Source organism: Aethalodelphis obliquidens, unplaced genomic scaffold, assembly GCF_003676395.1.
Source record: "Aethalodelphis obliquidens isolate GAN/ISIS:26980383/991018 unplaced genomic scaffold, ASM367639v1 scaffold14, whole genome shotgun sequence".
Classification (NCBI taxonomy): Eukaryota; Metazoa; Chordata; class Mammalia; order Artiodactyla; family Delphinidae; genus Aethalodelphis; species Aethalodelphis obliquidens.
The window spans coordinates 30,883,493-30,906,858 of NW_020837958.1; the positions used below are offsets into that span (position 1 = coordinate 30,883,493).

At 38.8% G+C, this 23,366-nt stretch overlaps 1 protein-coding gene across 2 annotated transcripts in view; it reads right to left on the reverse strand.

The window, feature by feature from the left end:
- The window catches only part of PDE3B (phosphodiesterase 3B), a 178,338-nt gene extending 165,365 nt beyond the window's left edge, over positions 1-12,973 (reverse strand). For both annotated transcript variants that reach the window (XM_027115300.1, XM_027115299.1), the window contains exon 1: positions 11,874-12,973. In XM_027115300.1, coding sequence (XP_026971101.1) covers positions 11,874-12,854 — 981 coding nt within the window. In that variant the 5' untranslated portion in view covers positions 12,855-12,973. The remainder of the gene's footprint in view (positions 1-11,873) is intronic.
- Positions 12,974-23,366: the final 10,393 nt, after the last annotated feature.

Consider the following 23,366-nt stretch of genomic DNA (forward strand, 5'->3'; position numbering starts at 1 on the left):
TTTCAAACACTAACAATGAAATATTAAAAAACAAAACTAAGAAACAATCCCATTTACAATAGCATCAAAAAGAATACTTAGGAATAAACTTAACCGAAGAGGTGAAAGACGTGTACACTGAAAACTACAAAACACTGTTGAAAGAAATTAAAACACAAATAAATAGAAAGACCTGCCATGTTAATGAATTGTAAGACTTACTATTGCTAAGATGTAAATACTACTCAAGGCAATCTATGGATTCAATGTAATTCCTATTAGAATTCCAAAGATGATTCTGCTAAGTGAAACAAGTCAGTCACAAAAGATAAATACAAATGATTCCACTTGTATGAAGTATCTAAAGTAGTCAAATTCATAGAAACAGAATGTAGAATGGCAGTTACCAGGTGCTGGGAGGAGGGGGAATGGAGAGAGTTACTGTTTAATGGGTATGGAGTTTTAGTTTGGGAAGATAAAAAAAAAGTTCTAGAGTTAGATGGTGGTGATGGTTGCACAACAATATGAATGTACTTAATGCCACTAAACTGTACAGTTAAAAATGGCCAAAATGGTCAATTTTATATTATTTATATTTTACTACAATTTAAAACAAACAAACAAACAAACAAAAACCCTATGAGGGCCCTCTTGTGGTTATACAAGACCCGCATCCCATCTCCTTGGTCATATTTATTTCTCACTTACCCTTACACTGGAAGAGTAGCACTTTGGGGTCTCTGCTTTATGTAGTTTTTCTATTAGATTTCTGACTCTGGACAGACCCTAGGTTTTATCTCTTGAGTCTAGCCATATCTAACAGAAGCAAATGTTCATGGTCTCTAAGGATGGTCAGAAACCTTCAAATGAAAGCTGGTTTTAATGTCTGCTTACCTCTTGGGATTCCTACTGAAAGGGAGCAGAATGTGCTACCCCAAAATATGTCACTTGGCATATAGCTTATTTTGAATTAAAGTTTACTTGAGAAACAGTGGTGAAGAACACTCTGACCCTCCTTTGTTCCCCCCCTCCCCAAAAGCAGGAGATAAATCTCCCATGTGAAAGGTACCCATCCCAGTACCAGGAGGGTGGAAGCCATCCTTATCACCAGAGATAGGGAATTTAGGGCCAAGAATACTTGGCTCTAACAAACCTTGTTACTTCTTCGCCAATTCACTACCCCAAGCCCAGACTCCTTTGTCTCGTCAACTCTTCACAAATTTATTATTTCTTTGTCTTAAAGTTATAAAAGATTCCTGCTTTGGTTACTTCTTGGAGTCTCACTTTTTTATGGGGCTCCCATATACAAAATTAAATTTGTTTTTCCCCTGTTAATTTGTCTTAAATCAATTTAATTAATAGCCCAAACAAAGACCCTAGAAGGGAAGAAGGGAACATTTTTTTTCTCCCCCACACTGCTTTCACTTCTTTTTTTGGGGATCTGAAATTTTTCTTACTCAGTGATTCCTTTCAAAAGATACATTCTAAAATGCTTAAACCTGTAGTTTAGTTGTTTCAATTGGGAGAGTTCTTAGGGGCTTGTTATACACTGAAAATGGCATTTAGCATATTATGGTATTTTCTGTGTGCTAGCTGAGTGATGTGGGGCTAGTCAATTCACCTTTCTACCTTAGTTTCCAGCTGCACAACAGGATTTCAATACTTATTTCACAGAGTTGTTGAGACTAGCACATAGTGAGCACTTGGTACATATATCTTATAATAATCCCTTTTTTCTAATCCTGGGTTACATTTCTTTATTGCTTATATTATTTTTACCACTGATACTGACATTTCTGATAGAAAATTTAAGCATCTTTTTTGGTTGTTAGTATTGACTGGGGACTGAAGGTAAACAGTTTGCCTGATTGGACTCAGTACATTTTCTGTGACTTTATAGTCTCTCAGTTGATAAGAAGTATTCTTATTCCAAACATATTTACAGTAAGGTGGAGATTATGTTGGAATAACTTTGAAAAATTCTTTCTAAGGTCACAGAAGTAAAATTTTTAAATTCATTTTTTATACATTTTATATCAATAAGAAACTTTTTTTGAAGATTAAAGCTCAATTGTTATATACTTTCTGAAGGCTTTCTGACTCTACTCCTGGAGAGAGTTAGCTGTTCCTTCTCTAAAGCTCCCATGTACCTTATATATACCTCTGCTATATCACTTACCACACTGAATTGTAATTATTTATTTACATTTTTTTAATCTCAATTAGAGTGTGATCTCCTTGCAATACAGATCCTGTGACTGTCGTCTTAGTATCTCTCTAGGGGCAGGCACATATAAAAGGCAATTTGTAAATATATATTAATGCTGATCAAATTTTCATTACTTTCTTACACTGACTCTTTAAACATATGACATGTGCTCTCTCTCATGCATTCTTTTTCTGTCCCTCTGATAAGTAATTCCATCCAATTTGTAAAGTTCTATTCTCCATACACTTATCCACAAACTGTGGGGGGGGGGGGGTTGAAGAAAACACCAGGAAAGTGAGATTTTTTAATACTCTGTCCAGTTACTGACGGGTCAATAAGATAAAAAGTCAACAAGGACGCAGAAGGTATGAAAAGGACATTTTACACCTTTTATCTACCAGACAGCTAACAAACTGATGTATTTCTTCAAGCAAACAGAACACTTATGAAAACTGATCATATATTAGGCCACATTCTTTGCCCAAAGGCACTTAAGTCAGAAATCAACAACAATAACTGGAAAACCTGCATATGATTAGAATTTTTTTTTCTAAACAACTGTCAATCAAAAGGGAAATCAAAATGAAAATTAGAAAATTCTTCAGACTGCATAATAACCATACTATACATCCAAACTTGTGACATTCAACTAAAGCAACATTCAGAGAGAAATGTATAATCTTAAACGCATATGCTGGAAAAGCTCAAAGTTAATGGGCTTAGCATCTCAATTACAAAGTTAAGAAAAGGAACAAGAGGGAACTCCCTGACTGTCCAGTAGTTAGGACTCTGGGCTCTCATTGCCGAGGGCCAGGGTTCAATCCTTGGTCAGGGAACTAAGAACTAAGATTCCCACAAGCCGTGCAGCATGGCCAAAAAAAGAAAAAAAAAAGGAACAAGAAAATAAAAGAAAAAAAGAAATAATAAAAGAGCTGATATAAATAAAATAGGAAATAAGTACCAAGTTATGGTTACCAAGGGGGAAGCGCAGATAAATTGGAAAATTGGGATTGGTATATACACACTACTATATATAAAATAGATAACTGATAAGAACCTACTGTATAGCACAGGGAACTCTACTCAACACTCTGCAATGACCTATATAGGAAGAGAATCTAAAAAAGAGTGGACATATGTATATGTATAACTGATTCACTTTGCTGTACAGCAGAAACTAACACAACATTGTAATTCAACTATACTCCAATAAAAATTAACATATAAAAAAAAGAAAACAAGTACCAATCCAAAAAGCTGGTTTTTTGAAGAGATTAAAAAACAAATAAACTGGGACTTCCCTGGTGGTCCAGTGGTTAAGACTCCACGTTTCCAATGCAGGGGGCGCTGGTTCCATCCCTGATCAGGGAACTAAGATCCCGAATGCCACATGGCGTGACCAGAAAAACCCAAAAAACAAACTTCTAGCCAGGTTGATTAAGAAACAAAGAAAAATGATACAAATGATGGTAGGAATGAAAAAGAAGACAAAAATGCAGATGCTGAACAAATTAAATAAATAGATAATAAAAAAGATATTACAGATAATAAAAAGATATTACAAAGAAAATAAATTTGAAAAGTTATACTAAATAAATTTGTAGAAAAATGCAACTTAAAATTTTCAATCAAAATCAAATTCTCCTCTAAATGTTCAAAAGATTTAATGCAATGGCAATCAAAATCCCAATATGAATTTCTGTAGAACCTGACAAACTTATTCTAAAATTTATATTAAAGAGCAAAGGTCCAAAAACAACTGACAAACTCTTGAAGAAAAACAGTAAGATGACGAGACTTACTATATATTGTCTCATTATAAAGCTATTATAATTACAATGGTGTAGCATTAACACAGGGCACATAAACTTATCAGTGAACCATGACAGAGAAGCCAGATACAGACTCACACACATACCCTGAAATTTCACATTTGACAGAGGCAGCATTGCTGATAAACGGAGAATAAACTTTTCAGTGAATTGTGCTGACATAACTGGATATACATACGGGTAAAAAATGAGATTCGATCTCTGTATCACATTATACATGGAAATCAATTCTAGGTGGATAAAAACCATTTGAAAGGCAAAACTTTAAAACTCTGAAAAGATAATATAAGAGTTTATTTTATGACTTCCAATAGAGAAGAGTTTTATAAACAAGACATGGAAAGTCTCACACCATTAAAGGAAAAGATTGGTAAATTTGATAATATTAAAATTAAGAATCTCAGTTATCAAAAGACACCACTAAAACTGGAAGAAGATATTTGCAACCCAAATAACCAATAAAGGATTAATGTCCAAAATATATAAAGAACTCATGAACGAAGAAAAAACAAACCATTGAATTTTTAATTTTTTTTTTTTGATGTGGACCATTTTTAAAGTCTTTATTGAATTTGTTACAATATTGCTTCTGTTTTATGTCTTTGGTTTTTTGGCCATGAGTTACGTGGGATCTTAGTTCCCCGACCAGGGATGGAGCCTGCACCCCCTGCATTGGAAGTATTAACCACTGGACCGCCAGGGAAGTCCCCAAACTACTGAATTTTTAAAAGGGCAAAAGACATGAACAGGTAATCCCTGAATAAGAAATGCAATCCATAAACAATATTCAGCCTTATTAGTAATTAGAAAAATGCAAATTAAAATCACAAAGAAATACATTTCACACTCACTGGACTAACAAAAATTAAAGTTATTAAATAGGAATCATTGGTTCAAGGGCATTCTTATTCACTGCTAGCAGAATATACATTGTGCAACCATTCTGGAAAACAACTCAACTTCCCAGAGTGTCTCAGTCTTCTACTGCTATTTGTATGGGTTAAAGTGTGTCCCTCAAAAAAAGATATATTGAAGTCCTAACCCTCAACACCTTAGAATGTGACTTCATTTGGAAATTAGGTCTTTACAGAGGTAATTAGATTAAAATGAGATGATTAGGGTGGGCACTAGTCCAATATGACTGGGGTATTTATAAAAAGGGTAAATTGAGACACAGAGACAGGCACAGAGAGAAGACTATATGAAGAGACATGGAGAGAGTGCCATGTGAAGATGAAGGCAGAGATGGGGTGACACATCTAAAAGCCAAAAAATGCCAAAGGTTGCCAGTAAACCACCAGAAGCTAGGAGACAGGCATGAACAGATTCCCCCTCAGCGTCCTCAGAAGGAACCAACCCTGGGGACAGTCTGATCCGGACTTGTAGACTCCAGAACTGTGAGACAATAAATTTCTGCTGTTTAAGCCACCCAATTTGTAGTACTTTGTCACAGCAACCCATGTCAACTGTTATAGCAGTTACTGCAAACTAATACATTCCTGTAACAAATTACTACAAACTCAGTCACATAAAAGAACACACATTTAACATCTTACAGTTCTGTGGGTCCAAAGTCTGACAAAGGTCTCACTGAGCTAAAATCAAGGTATTGGAAGGGCTTTGTTACTTTCGAGGACTATAAGGAAAAATGCATTTCCTTGTCTTTTCCAGCTTCTAGAGGCTGCCTGCTTTCATTGGCTCCTGGCCTTCTCCCACTGTGAAAGCCAAAGGTGGACTGAGTGAGTCTTTCTTACATTATATTACTCTAATCCTACTTCCATTGTCACTTCTCCTTCTCTGATCTCTTCTGTCTCCCTCTTCCACTTTTTAAAGACCCTATGACACTGGGTCTACTTAGATAATCCTAGATACCTGGATAATCTCCCCATCTCAAGGTCCTTAACTTAATCCCACCTGCAAAGTCTCTTTTGCCAGGCAGGGTAACATACCCACAAATTCCAGGAATTAGAACATGGACATCTTTACGGTACCATTATTCTGCCTATCATACATAGTAAAGTTGAATATGAGCATACCTTGCAGCTCAGCAATTCTACTTCTAGATGTGTGCATGCCCCTAGGAGACATTTACAAAAAATTTCATAGCAGCATTGTGCTTAATAGCAAACAACTGAAAACCACCCACAGGTCCATGAACAGTGGAATGGATAAATTTTATTATGTTCATACAATGAAACACTATACAGCACTGAAAAAGGTGAACCACATCTATCCACATCAACATGAATGAATCTCAAATGCCAAGAAAAAAGAAAAGTTACAGAAGAATTCATATAGCATGATTCTATTTACTTAAAGTTCAAAAGCAGACAATACTGACAACATATTATTTAGATTACTTAGTAATATGTTCAGGGGAGTTATAACGATAAGCAAGGGAATGAACAGCAAAAAAAAAAATCAAGATAGATGTGTTGTCTCTGGGGCAGAGAGAAGGGGATGCAAAAGAGGTTATACAAAGGAAATGAGTGGTAAGTACTTGACATTTTTCTTTTTTTGTTTTATTTTCTTCCTTAAACCACATAAAAATATACATATGTACAGTCTTATGTATGGCATTTCTCATTAACAAATTTAAATGCCAACTAAATAAATTTAAAATATACTGAAAGCAAGTTGTACGAAATGTAAGGAAGCAGTCAAACAATGTACTCTATCTGATGGAGGAGGGAATAATCTATAAAGATAAGATAACCTTCCAGGTCAATCAATACTGGAGAAAAAGTTCTAGGTTGTAAAAGAAAAAGTGGGAAACACCCTCCTCTTCCCCAAGTTCTAAGAACAGGTTTCTAACAATCTCTTAAATAAACCTGAATCAGTTTGTAAATAATAAGGTGAACAATTATAAACTATTATAATTATAATAAACTTAATAATAAAATATAATAAAAATATTATGTATTTAAATATATAATTAAACAAATATAATAATTATAATTATTATAAACTATAATTGTTTATACACAATTATATACAGTTATAAACTGTCAGGAACTACCCACGGACAGAACCCAGCTCTTCTAAAGTTTTGCTTGGCTAACAAGGTTGTTCAGTTTGTTTTATTTAAACTGAAAGCCCTTAGGCAAAGTAGGCAACAGTTCACTTCCATTCTTCCTTACCCCCCTCCTTCCCCAACGTATAACATAAATAGGCTGTGTGGCTGGCCTCTTAAGGCACCTGAGTTTCAGACCAGCTGCATCCTGACAAGTCACCCTGAAATAATGATATCAGGTACCAAGTTTATCTTCAAGGTCATCATGAACTATGTGATTTCAAGAGTACCTCCTACCTCTCACTCCCCTCTCTTCCACCACCACCCTCAACTGCTTTTACTCAGGGGCATTGTTTATCACATAATTAGAGATATCTGGCAAATTAAGAACAGCCTTGGAAAACTATGACTGCAGGTGCATATGCTCTTAATGGAAAGTACAGCTGAACTAGGAGTCAAGACCTAGGTTCTAGTCCCTGTATCCCCAAACCTCGTGGCATAACCTAGAGACAATATTCTTCTCTCTCTGGAATTGAATTTTTTTCCTTTCTATAAAACGAGCAGATTTCAATTAGATAAACTCCAAATCTCTTCTATTTCTTCTATATCTATACAAACATATTTATGTTGAAATAAACTTTTTCAGCAAGTATAGATTCTTCCTGCTTTGGGTGGGGTATAAGAAGGCAGGAGAATGCGCTAGGGAAACAGGCTGACTTGGTAACTGAAAGGGAAGAAGGAAAGAGAATCAGAGAAGCGCCTGCCACTGAGGAGGATTTAAAAATCAGAGGACAATGAAAACAAACATCACTAAACTATACTAAAGTCAAAGTTTTACTTATGGTTGGCCCTATTTACCTTCCACTCACTGTGGGAAAACAAACTATGGAGATGTTACTATTTCATGTGGTATAATGAAAATATTCTATCACACATCACCACATCACTGCTTGACATGATTTGTCAACTTTTATTTTTAAACCCGGCCAACTCTACTAGGATGGAGTTTTGTTCTCAGCTTATACATTAGTCTGAGCATCACTGTAGTGTCTAAACACTTCTTAATCTTATATGTTTCTTAAAGGAGATTTCAAACAGTGTGAATGGTAAAATCAAAAGAAAAAAGTCTACACGTCAGTAACAATAAGCAGTCCTCAAATAGCTAGAGCGGTGGATGGATGTGGGGAGGTGTTCCATAACTGCTAACGGCTTTCAAAAACAACAAAACAAGGCCAAGAGCAGGGTAAGACTTTGCAAGCAAGGGTCAAGGGCATGAACTTTATTTTGTGGACAATGAAAAGCCGTAAGAGATTTTTAAAACAGAGCGAGTGATTTGATCAAATCTGTGTTTTTGGAAGATAACTCTGATGGCAAGGGTACATACAATATTTACAAAATAGAGCATAAAAATATTACGTAGGCTGATGTTTCACTACAAAATATTAACATGAAATTAGAATAAAACACTCACTCATTAAATTTCACAAATTCCACAGTATTCTTTAAAAAATTCATGGTGGGTTATGACTTGCAGATTCCTTAGGGGAATAAATAATCACTTAAACTTTAAAATCTTTTTAAAAAGGCTTCATACTACATGCGTATCCTTTATTAAACAAAATTAACACTTTAAATAATATTTATGGGCTTTAAGGCCACAGAATTTTTAAATATTTACCTAACCATTTAGAAAGCACTCAGCATTTTAGGTATAGAAAAATATCTCACACACAGACTTATGCCTTTCAAAACCTTATATTTACCTAGCCTATCACACATGAAATGATCTGGTTGACAGCCGAAATTTGCATTGTAGAATGTATAATTAAAATGACATAGAAATGTAGCTTGTTAAATTCAGGCCAAGGCATCTCATGTAGATGTAAACAATTTTTTTTACTTCCTATTAGTCTCAGCTGATTCTTCACAAATATACTACAAACTTAGTGCTTCTTTCCATTAACCCACCAAGGTAGAACACAGTCAGCAGTAACTAAACTTTAAACCTAATTATGAAAAACCATACGTTTTACAAACATATGCCACTATTTTTCAATACAGTATCTAACATAACATCCCAAATGTTAAAAATTACTTTGAATCTACTCTCACACAATTAAAAACATTTATATTAATATGAGTTTTCAATTGTTTTTCAAAGATGTTAATAAAAACGTTTAAATTCTTAAGGAAATGAAAGCGTAATAATTTTATCAACCCACAAATGAAAGTCCACATATACGTGTTAAAAGTTCTTTCTCTTCAAATAATACAGAATATTTGTTCATACTTTCCAATTATCACACCTTGGAAAATATAGGCTAGCAATATCAACATTAAACATTTAAGTAAAACTTCAAGATCTATTAACTTTTGAAGTTTTAGTCATACATTTATTTATACCTTACAAAAAGTGTAAACTAACTAAAAGAAATGAATTCTAGAATTGGAAGGTGGTATAGAATTCACCTACTGGATCCCCTGATTTGACAGGATACTCAGACTCGGAAAGGCTCACCAACTTTTCCAATATGACGGCAGGGCTAAGACTTTACCCTTGAACCTCTATGAATCCAGGAGACTTTCCCCTATATCAGCTTCTACCCAAAACCGTTTGTCTCCCTTCACTTTCTGAAACAAGAGAGTGACTTTACAATTATCACATACAAAGTTTAGCACTTTGAAAATTAGAAAATCTCTTGATCTTTTACTTCCATAAAAGTATTGGTTTCCACTTAATTTCTTTCACATAACATACCTCCAAACAAAACCACAGATCCACTGTTAAACTTCAGGAAAAAGCATAAGTAAAAATTTTTATTACAGCCTCTGCCAAGCTAAAAATATCTAGTAGTTTCTAGTATTGCCGAAAGAGTATTATGTTATGACACTGAACATTAACCATGTATAAACCCTTGAACTATCAGCATATATTTAAGACCCCCTCCACCAAGAAAATGTTCCTATTCATAGTGGAATGTGAATAAGGGTTTTCTGCACTAATAAAATATGCCCTTTTTAAAAGCACAATATTTTCCTCTAATACAACTAATAAAGCTACCTAGCATAACAATGCCGCACCTAGTTAACGGCTGAAAAAAGGTTGCTGTGATGGAAAGAGAACCAGACCAGGATCAAGTAGATCAGGAGTTTTCAATTTATAAGATAACACCCATAATTCACTAGGCCAACATATTGCAATTAAGTTACGTTAAACTGTAACGCTGCTAAGCTCAGGAAAATTGTTTACAAATGTGATGAAACTGTGCTAAAACACTTTCCTGGTGTTAAAAAATACAATATATTTGCAAATAGTCAAATGTCAAACGCTGTTCCAGTCTATGAAAATAGCTGATATGACTCTGCTCTACAGTGAATCTTCTCCTGACAATTTTTCTCTTGATACACATTATTCTGAGCATTGTCTATTATCACTGGCAGTAAACTGAGAAAACAAAAGCCATGATATTTTTTGAACAATTTTTTTCAAGCATTTGGCCAAATAACTACAGACCACAAAGCAGCCTCTGAAAACACTTTTCAGAGAGCAAGGTGTTGTCTCTTTGAGCACTACGGATAGTGTAATAGCTTGTAGATTATATTGAAGAGCAAAGAGCATCAGATGTAGTAATAAGAAACTTCTGTTTCAAATATATTGGGTCGCTGGTGTAAAGCATATCACTAATCGAAAAGATTGAAAACCAATAGTATAGACTCTTACTCTCCTACTTAAGGAAAACCTCTACACTCATCCTTTTAGTTGCTTAGAAGACATCATTGAAAACTGAAAAATCTAGGTTCAGATCCCAGCACTGCCACTTACTAAATGTGTGAAGTTGGATAATCTCTATAAGCCTCAATTTGCTCATCTCTAACTTGAGGTTAATGTCACCTACCATACAGAGTCCTTGTGAGGGTTTAAGACAATATAAGGATTTTGCACTTAGTAAATGCTCTGTGAACAGCAGCTATACTTGATGAGTTTCTTAGTGATGTAGAACATGTAAGATTTCCCTAGGCTATACAAAAATAGACACTCTTTCCCTAATGATGATTTCCATTTTTTAAAACGCAAAAGCACATAAACCTACAGGAAAAGAAATTGTACCAATGCTTTTGGCATAGTTCCAAACATTACTAAGTTTAAAGGTTAAACTGTTACAACATTCTCCTAATTATGCAACAAACACACAGGACCATGAGTTAGTCTGTAAAAGATTATATTAGCCTACACTGCTGAAATTTGGGGTGGAGGGTGGGGGAGAAATCTCTTATAATTATCTCCAACAGTCTTTTTATCTAAATTAACAAGTCTCTTCCAAAACTCACCACTGTTTTCTCTTTTTATTATGAGATCTCAGATTTGTCCTCTCAATTATCAAGAATAATGAAACCACACTGATTAGAATGCATATATATATATTTTTTCTCCACTCATTCTAATGGCTGTACGCTATCTTTGGGGAGACATCACCATTATAACAGCAACAGATAAATGTCACCAAAAAGCTACACATCAGACTATGCCAAAGTAGGAGTAGTCAATCTATTATACTTCAAATAATTCACTTCATTCTTCTGAGAACTCATCTACTACATTAACAAACTCTTTAAAAAGTGAGACATGCTTAGTCTGCTATTTCATTTCTATTCAAAGATAAATGGTACTTATGCATTTTTTTTAAAGCTTCCTGTATTTTAGGAATTCTTTTCAGAATAAAAATTGTCTTTTTTTCACCATGAAAGTAAACATGCTTTCAAACACGCTAATTCAACTCGGGAACTGAAGCGATAAAATCTCCCTCCCTTCCTTACCAAACTTTGCTTTCTGGTAACATACCTGTTCTCTCGAAATGCAAGGCAATGAAGGTCTCCTGAACATTCTGCAACTGCCATAGGAACTGGCTGAAGTTTCTCCGAACGACACGCAGCTGGACCTCCTCCGGGGTCTGATCACAGGCACTTTTTCCTCCGCGGTACTGGACAACCGAGGATGATGGGGAGCTTCCCTGATTTGGAAGAAGTGATCCAGCCCCAGGGCCAGCAGGCAGCCGACGCCCCCCACCAGGCAGGAAAGCAGCGGCCGGAGGGCTGGAGGCAGTGCCCCGAGGCTGGTGAAGGACACCCACCAGACGAAGCCGGAGAAGAGCAGCACCAGGATGCTGTGCCGGAGCCTCCCCGGCTGCGCGAGCGTCAGCAATCCCACGCAGCTCAGCACCAAGAACAGCCTGCCGGCCACCGCCGGGGTCGTGTGCGGGGCCCGGGCCCCGGCGTCTCCGTCCCCCCAAGACCAAGACCCCCACTGCCCCACCAAGAAGTCCCCCAGGTAACAGCAGGCGGGCAGCGCCAGCAGCCACCAGGAGCCGCCACCGCTCCGGCCCGGCCCGGGGTCCCGCTTGGTCCGGGTCAGGAAGCAGGTGAGGAAGAAGAAGGCACAGGCGATGCTGAAGAGGGGGCTGAGGCTGTGCGAGCAGACGCTCAGCAGGGTCCGCAGCCGGGCGGCCCCGACAGCCCAGCTCTCGGGCCCCGAGCCGAGCAGCAGGGCGAGGACAAAGGCGGCCAGGGCGCCCAGCGAGAGGCGCGCCCGGGAGAAGGGAGAGCCGCGCCGCGGCTGCTGGGGGGAGGCCGGCGGCGGCGGCAGCAACAGCTCCACGTTGCAGAAGCGGCAGAGGTGGAAGAAGAAGCCGCGCGGGGGGTCCTGCCGCAGGGGGCTCACGCAGCCCTTCACGTAGCCGTTCCTCAGACTCTCGAGGGGCGAGCCGGCCCCGTCCGGCGGCTGCGGGTACCGCATGGCTTTGGCGTCTCGCTCGTCCCTCCTCATGGCCGGGACGCGGGGTGGCCGCAGGGGCTCGGCACGCCCCGCTCGGACCGCAGCTGCAGCTCGCGCTCCTTCCCGCCTGGCCCCCGCGCTCGAGGAGCCCCCCGGCTCGGCAGCGCGTCAGGGCTGCGCCCACCGCCGTGGCCCAGGGTCCCCGCCGCGCGGGCGGAGGAGCGGCGGGGTCCGCGACATGCTGGCTGAGGAGAGGGGCGGAAGGGGCTTCTGCCTGGGACCGCTGCGGCAGGACCCCCTCCTTTTCCCTCGGGCACTTCTCGGGACTGGAGCCTCAGTGTTGCCTCTCAGCTCCCGCGGGCTGCAACAGTTACCTCACGGCTTTAGCCTAGTCCGTTGGGCGCGCGATCGGCTGGCGGGCGCTCCTCCCCCGCGGCTGTCCGGGCCGGGCGCGCGCCCCGCCCGCCGCCAGCCGCCCGCGCGCGCCCGCGCCCCGGCCAGTCCCGCCGCCACCCGCTCCGCAGTTCGCACTGCCGGCCGCCCGCCCTCCGGGAAGTGAGCTGGGGACCCCAGCCGACTAAGTGTCCCCAGACTGGGGAGAGCGCGGCCGCGGCCGCCCGAAGACCCGCCCGGGCTGGGAGAGACGGGAGGAGTCCTTTTCGGGTGGAAGGGGGCAAGCCCGCCATCCTGGGACCCCAGGCGCGCAGGTTCCCTTTGGGGGTAAGTCACGGACCCCAGGCAGGCTCACCACCGGGGCGTAGGGAAAGAGGATGTTTACGGTTCCCAAGGGGAGTGTCTAGTAGAGAAACCGAGTTGAGGGGGGGGAGGCGGCGGGTCGTGCCTCTACCCTTATCCCAGTTTAGGGTGGACCCTTGGACTGTCCGAGCCGAGCTGTGACCTGGTAAAGGGCCAGCCACCACCAAGGTCATGGGGAAGAAACCTTGATCACTGTGGCTAGGTCTGACCTCAACAGCAACGTGGATTCTTGGGCCACGCAGCAGGCCCTTGCAATGGCTTTTAGGGAGGAGCATGCACGTGGAGCGCTGTCTGGGAGCATCCTAGTAGATACTACCGAGATTGTCTTCCTCAAGAACCATCTTTATAGGGAAGGAACTACCGTTCCATCCTCCCTGCGTCCTTGTCAAACATACGCACTGGGTGACATCTGCATCCGTCTCAAGGAGCATAGAAAATCTGCTGTCGAAAAGTTCTTTCCCCATGGAAGGCTTTTTCACTGTAACTACATGTTCTAGAGATGGGGAATGGGCGGATTAGGAGTTCTCTCCAAGACCATTGCCCAGTTTGGATCAGTTGGCCATGAAAGAAGCCAAGTAAGATGCTATCTGTGAATTACTGGTGAAACTAGCTACGTGTGGGAAACGCTGACTTGAAAGCGGGAAGAACTTTGCTGTACCGAAGGGACTGCTCTGGAATCTAACCAATCATAACGCCTTAGAGAGTGAACTGTGTTTCCCTCCACCAAAACTCTCCCTTCAACCTCATGACAGAACTTCATTTCTCAAAGAGCTAATTCCACATTTTTCCAGGGAGATCTGAAACCTTACTGTGTGGTAAATCCCACAAACAGGCCCATTTTTCACCAATTAATCTTTGCCCACAGCCATGACCTAAAACAGATTATTTTCATATATGGTCATAGTTCACAATGCATAGCAGAAATCACAGAGAAATCAGCACAAGAATTTGACCAAGATGAAAAAAGACCAGAATTCCCTTTCCTTGTCTGCCTCTTGGGTAAAGGAAAAAATATTTAATAGAGTTTTCAAGTTGATTAGTCAAATGCTTGCCCTAAAAGATAAAAATCCAAGGGATCTTTTTTCCACCATGACAATTGAATATTTAAAAAAATCTCATTTCAACAGAACTCAGCAAATACATTTTAAAATGTATTTAAAAATAAACAGAACTCATCATTACCAATCAAAGATTAAAATAGGAAACTTGATGGATACATTTTGAGCTTGTACAGAAGGGCATGACAAACTAGTAGCAGCATCACTGAAATGCCCATTATAAATTGTCATAGGAAATAATAAATTGCTTTGAAAATCAGAATAAATTCAGATTAAAGTTGTTGTTAATAAATAAATAAATAAAGTTGTTGTTGTTTTAAAAGCTTGGGTTGTCATCTGAGATAGCATAGGCATGGTAATGGAAATAGTAGCGGACTAGAAATCCATTTCATCATTTCTAGTCCTGGCCCAACCATTCATGTCCAGCATTAAGCAAGTCACATAACTTTTACAGGCCTCAGTGTTTTCAATTGTAAAATGAAGCAATTTAATTTTGATGATCTTAAAATCCCTTCCAGTCTTAAAAAGCTCTGATTTCTATATGCCAAAAACATATAGGTATTTTTAGGATCCAAGGATTGCTAACAGCAACCTTTGAATTATTTGTACCACCAAACTAAAGCAAACTCTCAGTGCTGACAAATAAAAATAAAAGGATTTGTATCCAAGGACTATTATCTGGAAAATAAAATGCAAAGCCCTCTTCATACTTCCCAGTTTTCCTTCTCTGAACTGTCTTCCCAGGTCTTTATGAGGCTAAAAGCCCAACTTCTTCAATAACCTTTAGTTGGAGTGCATCCCTCTAGACACCAACTCCAGCACCTGCGAGGACTGCAAAATAAAATGTAAGGACGTGACCAAAGACCATCAGTTTACTTAACTAAAAATATGCACCAAAAGAATCAGCTAGCTATGTTTATAGCAACTCCCTTCTCTGTTTACAGTTTTTGTCAGAGATTAGTAGTAGGCCACATGTCTTAGAGTTCAAATTATTTAGTTATTCTTTTGCCAGATTTAAACAACCAATAGAATTACTCAGCTCTGGTCTTTAGGTTCAAGAATGTATGACCGTTATCTGTTGTGAAAAAACCCCTAAAGTGACAGCATACCTTTGACTTCTCTCAACATTCTCTACCCCAGCCTCATTTTACGTGACTTTGCCTTCCCTCACGTCTTGACCCATGATCTCTCCACTAGAATCATTCTCCCAGTTTGATGATCCCTGACGTGGGATCGTAGTACTTACTTCCCAGCTCCCAAGTTCTTCTGGTGCAGTGCAACCCCCTGTCTACTTCTCTATTCTGATAATGAGGTCCTTGCCCTCAAGCTCCAAAGACCCAGTTTTCATAGGAAATAATAAATTTCCTGTTTATAGGATGAGAATTTTGTTTTGTTCTCCATTTTAGGAACCCACACCAATAAGCTGCCAAAGCTCCAATTAATTACAGAAGAACTAAAATCCTGCCTAGATCTTTCCAGTCTCAGGGCCAAACGCTCTGCCCCTAAACATTAGTCTACCAGCTAAGGACCCCATTGGTGGACCTTCTTGATGCCACTGCCTGCCCACCTGTCTAACCTTACAAGCATCAATTGAGATGTCCCATTACTGGGCTCAGCCCAACTGTTAGAACACCCACTTTTTCACCTGGGACCTCTGGTTCTCACCATTGCTTGATTGGAAGTTACCCTCTCTGTGAATTCTCTTGTTCTCTCTTTAAACCTTCATCCTCAAAGAAGCTGAAATAACAAATGGGCCTCATATTAGGTCTCAGCAACTCCTCCCCACCTGTCCTGTCCTCTGATAAGTCTAACTCCCCATCCTTATACCTTGTGCTTTCAGTCTCTTTTTGAAAAAGAAGATAGGATTCTTTCCTAAACTCTAAAGTCCAGATGTAAAGAAAATCCATTTCTAGAGCAGTATTCCCAGAAATTCCCTTACAAAATTAAATATTTTAAATGGATCTGAGTCCCTACGCCCATTGGTGACCCTATTAGCATGGAATATAAATAGGAAAGGGTGGTAAAGGTGGATGAATGAGGGATAAGACTCTATCCAGTCCTTATCACTGTCCCATGTTCACATGACTCCCCAGCTCAATTCATGGAGCAGCCTCTAAAGAGCAGATGAAAAGCAGGGAATAAATGTTACCAGTTCTTTAAGAGCTTTTTATTACTGTTCTCATTCTATATTGTCACCTCTCAACCATGGTTTTCGAATTTTTTCAAAAGAAATGTCATGCAAATAAAAGCAGACTGCTGTTATTGAGGTGGAGATGTCCCAGCCCAGAGCCTGACTACTGGCAGGTCTCTGACACCTCCTACTCTGACCTGAAGCCCCCTCTTTGGAACCCTTGGGCCAAAAGAAAAGAAGGAAGGAGAGAAGGAGGGAAAGGAAGAAGGCAGGGAGGGAGGAAGGGAAAGAAAAGAAAAAAAATTGGAAGGGAAGAAAAGGGAAGAAGGGGGAGGGGGGGAGGGAGGGAGGATTTAAAGCCTCTGAAATAGACTATAACAAATAGATTTGAATTGGATTTTGTAAAGTGCTTAGAACTGAGTTCTCTTTCTAAAATGTAACTTTTCAGAATTCCGTAATAAAGCAACCCTAATTTCTCAGGGATAAAGATACAAAGCAGTCTGAAAATTTTTTAATATCAAAGAAATTTTCATGAATACCCAGTAAATTAAGCAGTATCATTGAGATTCCAAATTCCAAAACTAGAGCCATTCTTTAAGATACGTGAAAACTTTAAAAGGTCTTGAAAGAATGAAAGAATTAACATTTTCAAACTTACATTTGAAAATAAAAAGAAAGACTGGTTTTTCTCTGGTATAGAAAGGATCATTCTGTTTTCAATGTGCAGTGGCAACTCTGTTGCCTAAGTGTGTCAATACTACCTATTTTCCTTCCAGCTAATACTCATCTCTGAATCTGAACCTCACTTTGACTCACTCTTTAGATCATCTCAACAAGTATTTATTGAGTGTCCTCTATATGCACAGCACTGTGCTAGATGCTATTTAGAACATTAAAAAACTATAAACTTCTTTAGAAGCTTCCTAAAGCTGCAGCTTTATATGAGAGGTAGGACCTATGTACGTAGACCATTAAAGAGCACAAGAGAATACGTGATAAAAACTGTTGGGAACAGTGCTTGAGAACTATTAAAGAAGGAGAGAGTCATTCTTCTCTGGAGTCTCCTTACTGTGTTGTTGTCTCAGCTTGTTTTCAAGATTTGTTTCTCCTCCACCAGTTCCAGTTCTCTCTCCAGTGTCTGGATGGCTGTCTTCCTCTCTGTCTCTTCCCCTCTGTCCACTTTCTCTCTCTCATCTCTATATTTAATCCCTCACTTCTTTTACTTCCTCAACTCTCCTATGCAACCACTCCCTTCTGCCTTCTCTCCCTTAATGAATGCATTCATTCATTCAGTGTTTATCAATTGCCTGGCATTGTGCTGGGGACTGTGCTAGCTGACAAGGATACATTGATGAAAGGTGTAGTTCCTGCCCTTAAGGGTTCATGGTGAAAGCTAGAAAAGTAAAAAGACTACTAGAGCCCAGTGTAACAGGAGCTGTGATTTAAATGTAAGCAAGCTCAGTGTACTCTGTGAGCTCAGAGGAGGGACACCTAACCCAGACCAAGGGTGGAGTACCAGGCAAGGAGTAATGCTCTTGAGGAATCAGAGAAAGAGATTTCTAAGCTCAGTGTTGAAAGATGAGACGTTACCTAAATAAAGTAGGAGAAAAGATAATCTGGGCAAAAGAAGCAAACAAGTTTAAAAATCTGGAGGAATAGTGCATTTGGATAATTACAAGTATTTTATGACTAGAGTGTAAGGTATGAAGGGGCAAAGTACAAAAATGTAAGAAATAAAGAGGCTAGAGAAATGGTATGGCCGTAATGTGCAACTGGAGTTTATTGTTACTATTTGTTATACAAAAGTTCATGTTTGTTTACATGGTAAAGTCTTCAATATACTCCTCAAACCCAAGAATCCTGTTTTAGTCTCCATGCCATGCATAAGTACTCAGTTAATGCTCAAAAATCTTTGAAGTATGTTTTTATTTCTCAGAACAATTTAAATCAGATTTTTTGGTTGTATGTCCTTAGGTTTTTGCTGTTGTGTTTTATTAGTCAATGAATTTTAACTGAAACTTTTAAAACATGATTTAATACAAAAAAGATTCCATTTTGTTACTGAAAATATTTTTCTTAACATCCATTTGCACAAAGTCAGTAAAAGAACATTTCTCTTAGACTTATAGAAAACGTTATTTATATTTATGTTTGATTTAATTTCCAATGTAATGTTTAAGAGACATGTGGGTCAATTTTTTTTTTTTTATTCAAGTGATGGTACCTAGATTTCTTTTGCTTTGAAAGAATATATTCTACCACTGTAGGAATTTTTCTTTTTCTATTTCTAGTTTTCAGAGCAACAATTGTATCTATGACACAAACTCACTATATTTTTACCAAAAGTAACTGGTAAAAGTATTAAATCTATAACTGTTAATCTGAAATTTCCTGGATTTTTTTGTATTAAACCTAAAACCTGAATCTTGAACAATAAACAGCAATGCAAACTCTTTCCAAGTTTCCTGTTCCCTCCTTAGACAAGCGGTAGTTTCTTCAGCTCTGGCTATCCCAGCAGATCTGAAGGATCACAGCCACGACGGTGGCAGCCTACCGTTGACACTGAACTTGTGGTTAATTGTGGAGTTCTGCCACAAAACCACCTCACTACCACAAGCTGGATTCTTGCCCAGGAGAGTGACAAACTGCCAGGCTAAGCAATGTACAGGAGGCAGCAAGAGCAAACTGCCTTTTATTCCAGACAGCAGTCGTTTCTGGATTCCAAAGGGAGCAGCAGTGGGGCACACCAAAGAAAAATTTAGAAGTATGCTTTCTCCACTAAGCCTACTTAAAATGCATTCATGTTGTTTTGTAAGAGAAGCTCAAAAAGATTCTTCCAATTCATTATCTAACATCATCAATAAATGCATGACTATTCATTACTAAATTTTTAAAACTGAGCATTGGGATTGGAAATAAAATTATTACCGTTAACTAGTAAGTGAGCCACCTACATATGATCACTGCAAATAGGAGCAAATAATGTGTCTTTGTATGTGTTACTAAGCTGCACACAGCAGCACGGGCAGCTCTGGGAACTTTGAAAGTCAGGGCAGCACGCAGCGAGGGAAGGAAACTTTAGCGTCAGTCAGATCTAGTTACGACTTTGCAGCTGCAGGACCTTGGAGGTTACCTAATGCCTCAGGTTACCTACCTCATCTACAAAATCGGGATAACAATGTCCACCTCATAGGGTCATTGTTATGGATTAAATTAATTTAATATGTAAAATGACTACCAGTGACTAGATGCTTGGTAAATGTAAATTTATTTTTCTTATATCCTATCCTCTTAACATTCTTCATCCTTTCAGGACTTCCCAGGATCTATCAATTCTGGGTTTTTCAAAGAAGATCCCCAGATTATATCATCAGTTCAGCTTCTTTTCAAGGCTTGCTTTCAATGCTATTTCATTCAACTAGGACTCTGTCTTCCTAATTACACAAATAGATAAATTAGCAGTTCTCTTTAATCACAAGGCAAACGCTACAGGGATTTTATGCTCTTTTCTAATCATGTACTATAAATGCAAAAAAAAATTAATACATTAATTTTTAAAGGAATGACTACACATTATTATCATAATTTTATGGGCCTACATATCTTAGATCTCATTCTGCTGAAAAGATGTTGATTTAGGACCTGTCAGTGATAACATGGAGAAACAGAAGAAAAAAAAAAGTCAAACCTTAACAACCAATTTCATCCATAATAACATAAAACACAGTGAAGACAAGAAAACATTTATGTTTGCAAAAATTTATTCATCATTCAGCATGTGCCAAGCATTGCCCTAGATACCAAAAGTACAAATATGAATAAGATATAGCCCTCAATTTGGTAGAGGAGAAAATATGTAAACAGGTGCAGCACAGTATGAAATGCTCTAACATACCCTCTTATCAAGTATAGTGGTGGGATGAAGAGGAGTTCACAGATGAAGAGATGCTAGCCTGGGTACCAAAGAACAAATAGAGGTCCCCCAGGTAGACAAGGAGAAGGTAGAGCATCCACACAGAGCAATATGTGCAAAGACATGGAAGCATGAAACAGCATGGACACTTCTGGATCTGTAGCCAGGTAGGTATGATTTGGGTTAGAGGGAAGATCGGCATGGAGAAATGAAGCTGGATAGGTAGGTAGAAGTCAAATCATGGGAAGGTCTAGAGGCCATCCTGTGGAGCCTGGAATTTATAAGTGAGTGAGTTATAAGGAACTGTTAAAGGTTTTTAAGCAGGGCATGATTGATTTTTTGATTTTTTTTTTTTTGGCATGATGAATTTTAGTTATATGTTTCAAATCTCAATGCTGGTACTGCATGAAGAATAGTTTGGTAGACTGTGAGACCAAAGCCAAGAAAATCATTTAAGAAACCTTTATAATAGGCCAAATGAAAGATAAAGTTATGTAAGGCAATGGCAGTAAATTTGTAAAGGAAGGATTGAATTAGTAGAGAGCAGCTACAGAAGTTTCAGACCAGTTCCATAGAGGGAAAGGGAGGATGCAAAGAGGGCTTCCTAGGTCTAGTCTAGGTGACTGGACTATCTTGAAGCCATTAACTAGGATAAGAAGTACTAGAGAAATCATTGAGAATAGAGGTTATGGATTTCATTTTGAACAGGTTGAATCCAAGTGGAGATTTTTTTTTCTTGTATCCCTTTGAATTCAGTAAGAAATCCTTTTTTGAAAAGAATTAGATGATAAGATCATTTAAATCATCTCATTTAACATTCTTTATTGAAAATCACAATACTTTCACCAGTTCTGGAAATAGTAAACATGTCACTAGATCCAGTGAAAAGGAAGATGTAAATTGATATATTTAGAGCATTTAAAAAATATATCTGGTCAGATAATTCAGACAAAAGCAAGTGTATTTAATGTTCTTTTCCTGCTAAATAACCAAGATTCACTGCAATGCTCCAGTTAACCTAACTTCAGTCTTCAGTGGAATTATGCTTGGCCTGTTCCCAGTGACAGCTCGCTAGCATGGTTTGGTGCTTTGGTAACTATATTAAATGTAAGTGCAAACTGTGAAAAATAACCAGAACCTTATATAACTTCAAGATTTTAATACTGTCTTTTGGGGATGTGTAATCACGTTTGGAAGGATGATTAACATCCACTCAAATATGGACAAGACTATAAAGAAATCAAAACTATGGTTTTTTAACCAGGAAACCTCATGGGTATGGCAGATTTTATTCCTCAGCAACCCCTCCTTTTCACAGGTGAAAAGCTTTATATCAGATTTCCTCTCGTTATAACCTCTCAAATGCTGTCAGGACCAGCAGCCCACTCTCTTTAAACAAATACCAGCCAACCAGGAAACCATGAGGTATTATTGTGCTATAAAATAGACCAGACATATCCAAACCTTCATAGGAATGAACCTGACTAAACCTTTACTAAAAACAGTTTCAAAATAAACTGTAGGCTCCAAGTTTCTCTAACAATCAAAATTCCTCCATCCTTCATCAACCTCATTCTCAAGCTCTTTACTCTTCCAGAGCTACATTGCAAGCAGTTTCTCTGGCCACGTATTCATAATAAGAACTAAAGGGTCCATTTCTATTTGATCACAGGTATATGAGAATCCAGAAAACGTTAGCTTCATTCCCTACAAATATTTACACTTGTCAAAATTCTGTTTCCAATTTTCCTGTACACTACCACCCCCTAAATTATGAGCTACTTCTTGCGGTATATCATGGGCATAAAGAGAGTGAATTTTGCAAATAATTAAGCCAAATCTTCAGCTTGAAAAAATAGATCCCCTTCAATTTCATTCAGCAAATAGTTATTCATTTAAGCCCTGTTCTAGGTACCCTCAATGAATGTGTGTTGCGTATGTGTGTGTGTGTTTGAGGATGGGATCATTTGTCAAAGGCCAGTGGGAAACAAGGCATATATAAATAACTATAATGCAAAAGGGAATACACTAAGAGTTAACCAGATTGCAATGGGGATTAGGAAAGGTGACATGAAGTAGGTGGGATTTAAAGTCCATCTTAAAAGATGGGTAGGATTTAGAGATGAGAGAGGAGGGCATTGTAAGAAAGAAAAAAAGAGCATAAACGTGAAGAAAGTGTTCATGGAACTATTATTTTATCAGAACATAAAATGAAGAATTATAAAAATTAAAAAATTATGAAGCACATATAGCACATTAAGTCCTCTAATTATCTCTAATTCTCACAGCAATCTGAAGGTAGTAATAATACCCATTTTACATATGGGAAAATCAAGACACAGAGAAATTAAGTCATTTGGCAAAGATTACTGAGCTAGTAATTGTTGAAGCCAGGATTTGAACACAGGCAGTGTGACTCCAAACTCTCTAAGTGCTTTCCATTGTATTGGTAATTATTAAACTTTGGTACACGAAAATCATCTGGATAAATTTTATCCAGAGGGTAAAACACAGATTGCTGAACCCCAACCCCAAAGATTCTGAGTTAGTAGACCCAAGATGAGACTGTGGAATATGCATTTCCCCCAAGCACCTCGAGTGATCCTGATGCAGGAGGTCCAGGAACCACATTATCCTGAGATAGACCAGGACAGTTTAAGTAGGATCTAGAAAGGCCTTGAATATACTTAATGATCAGTGTTATG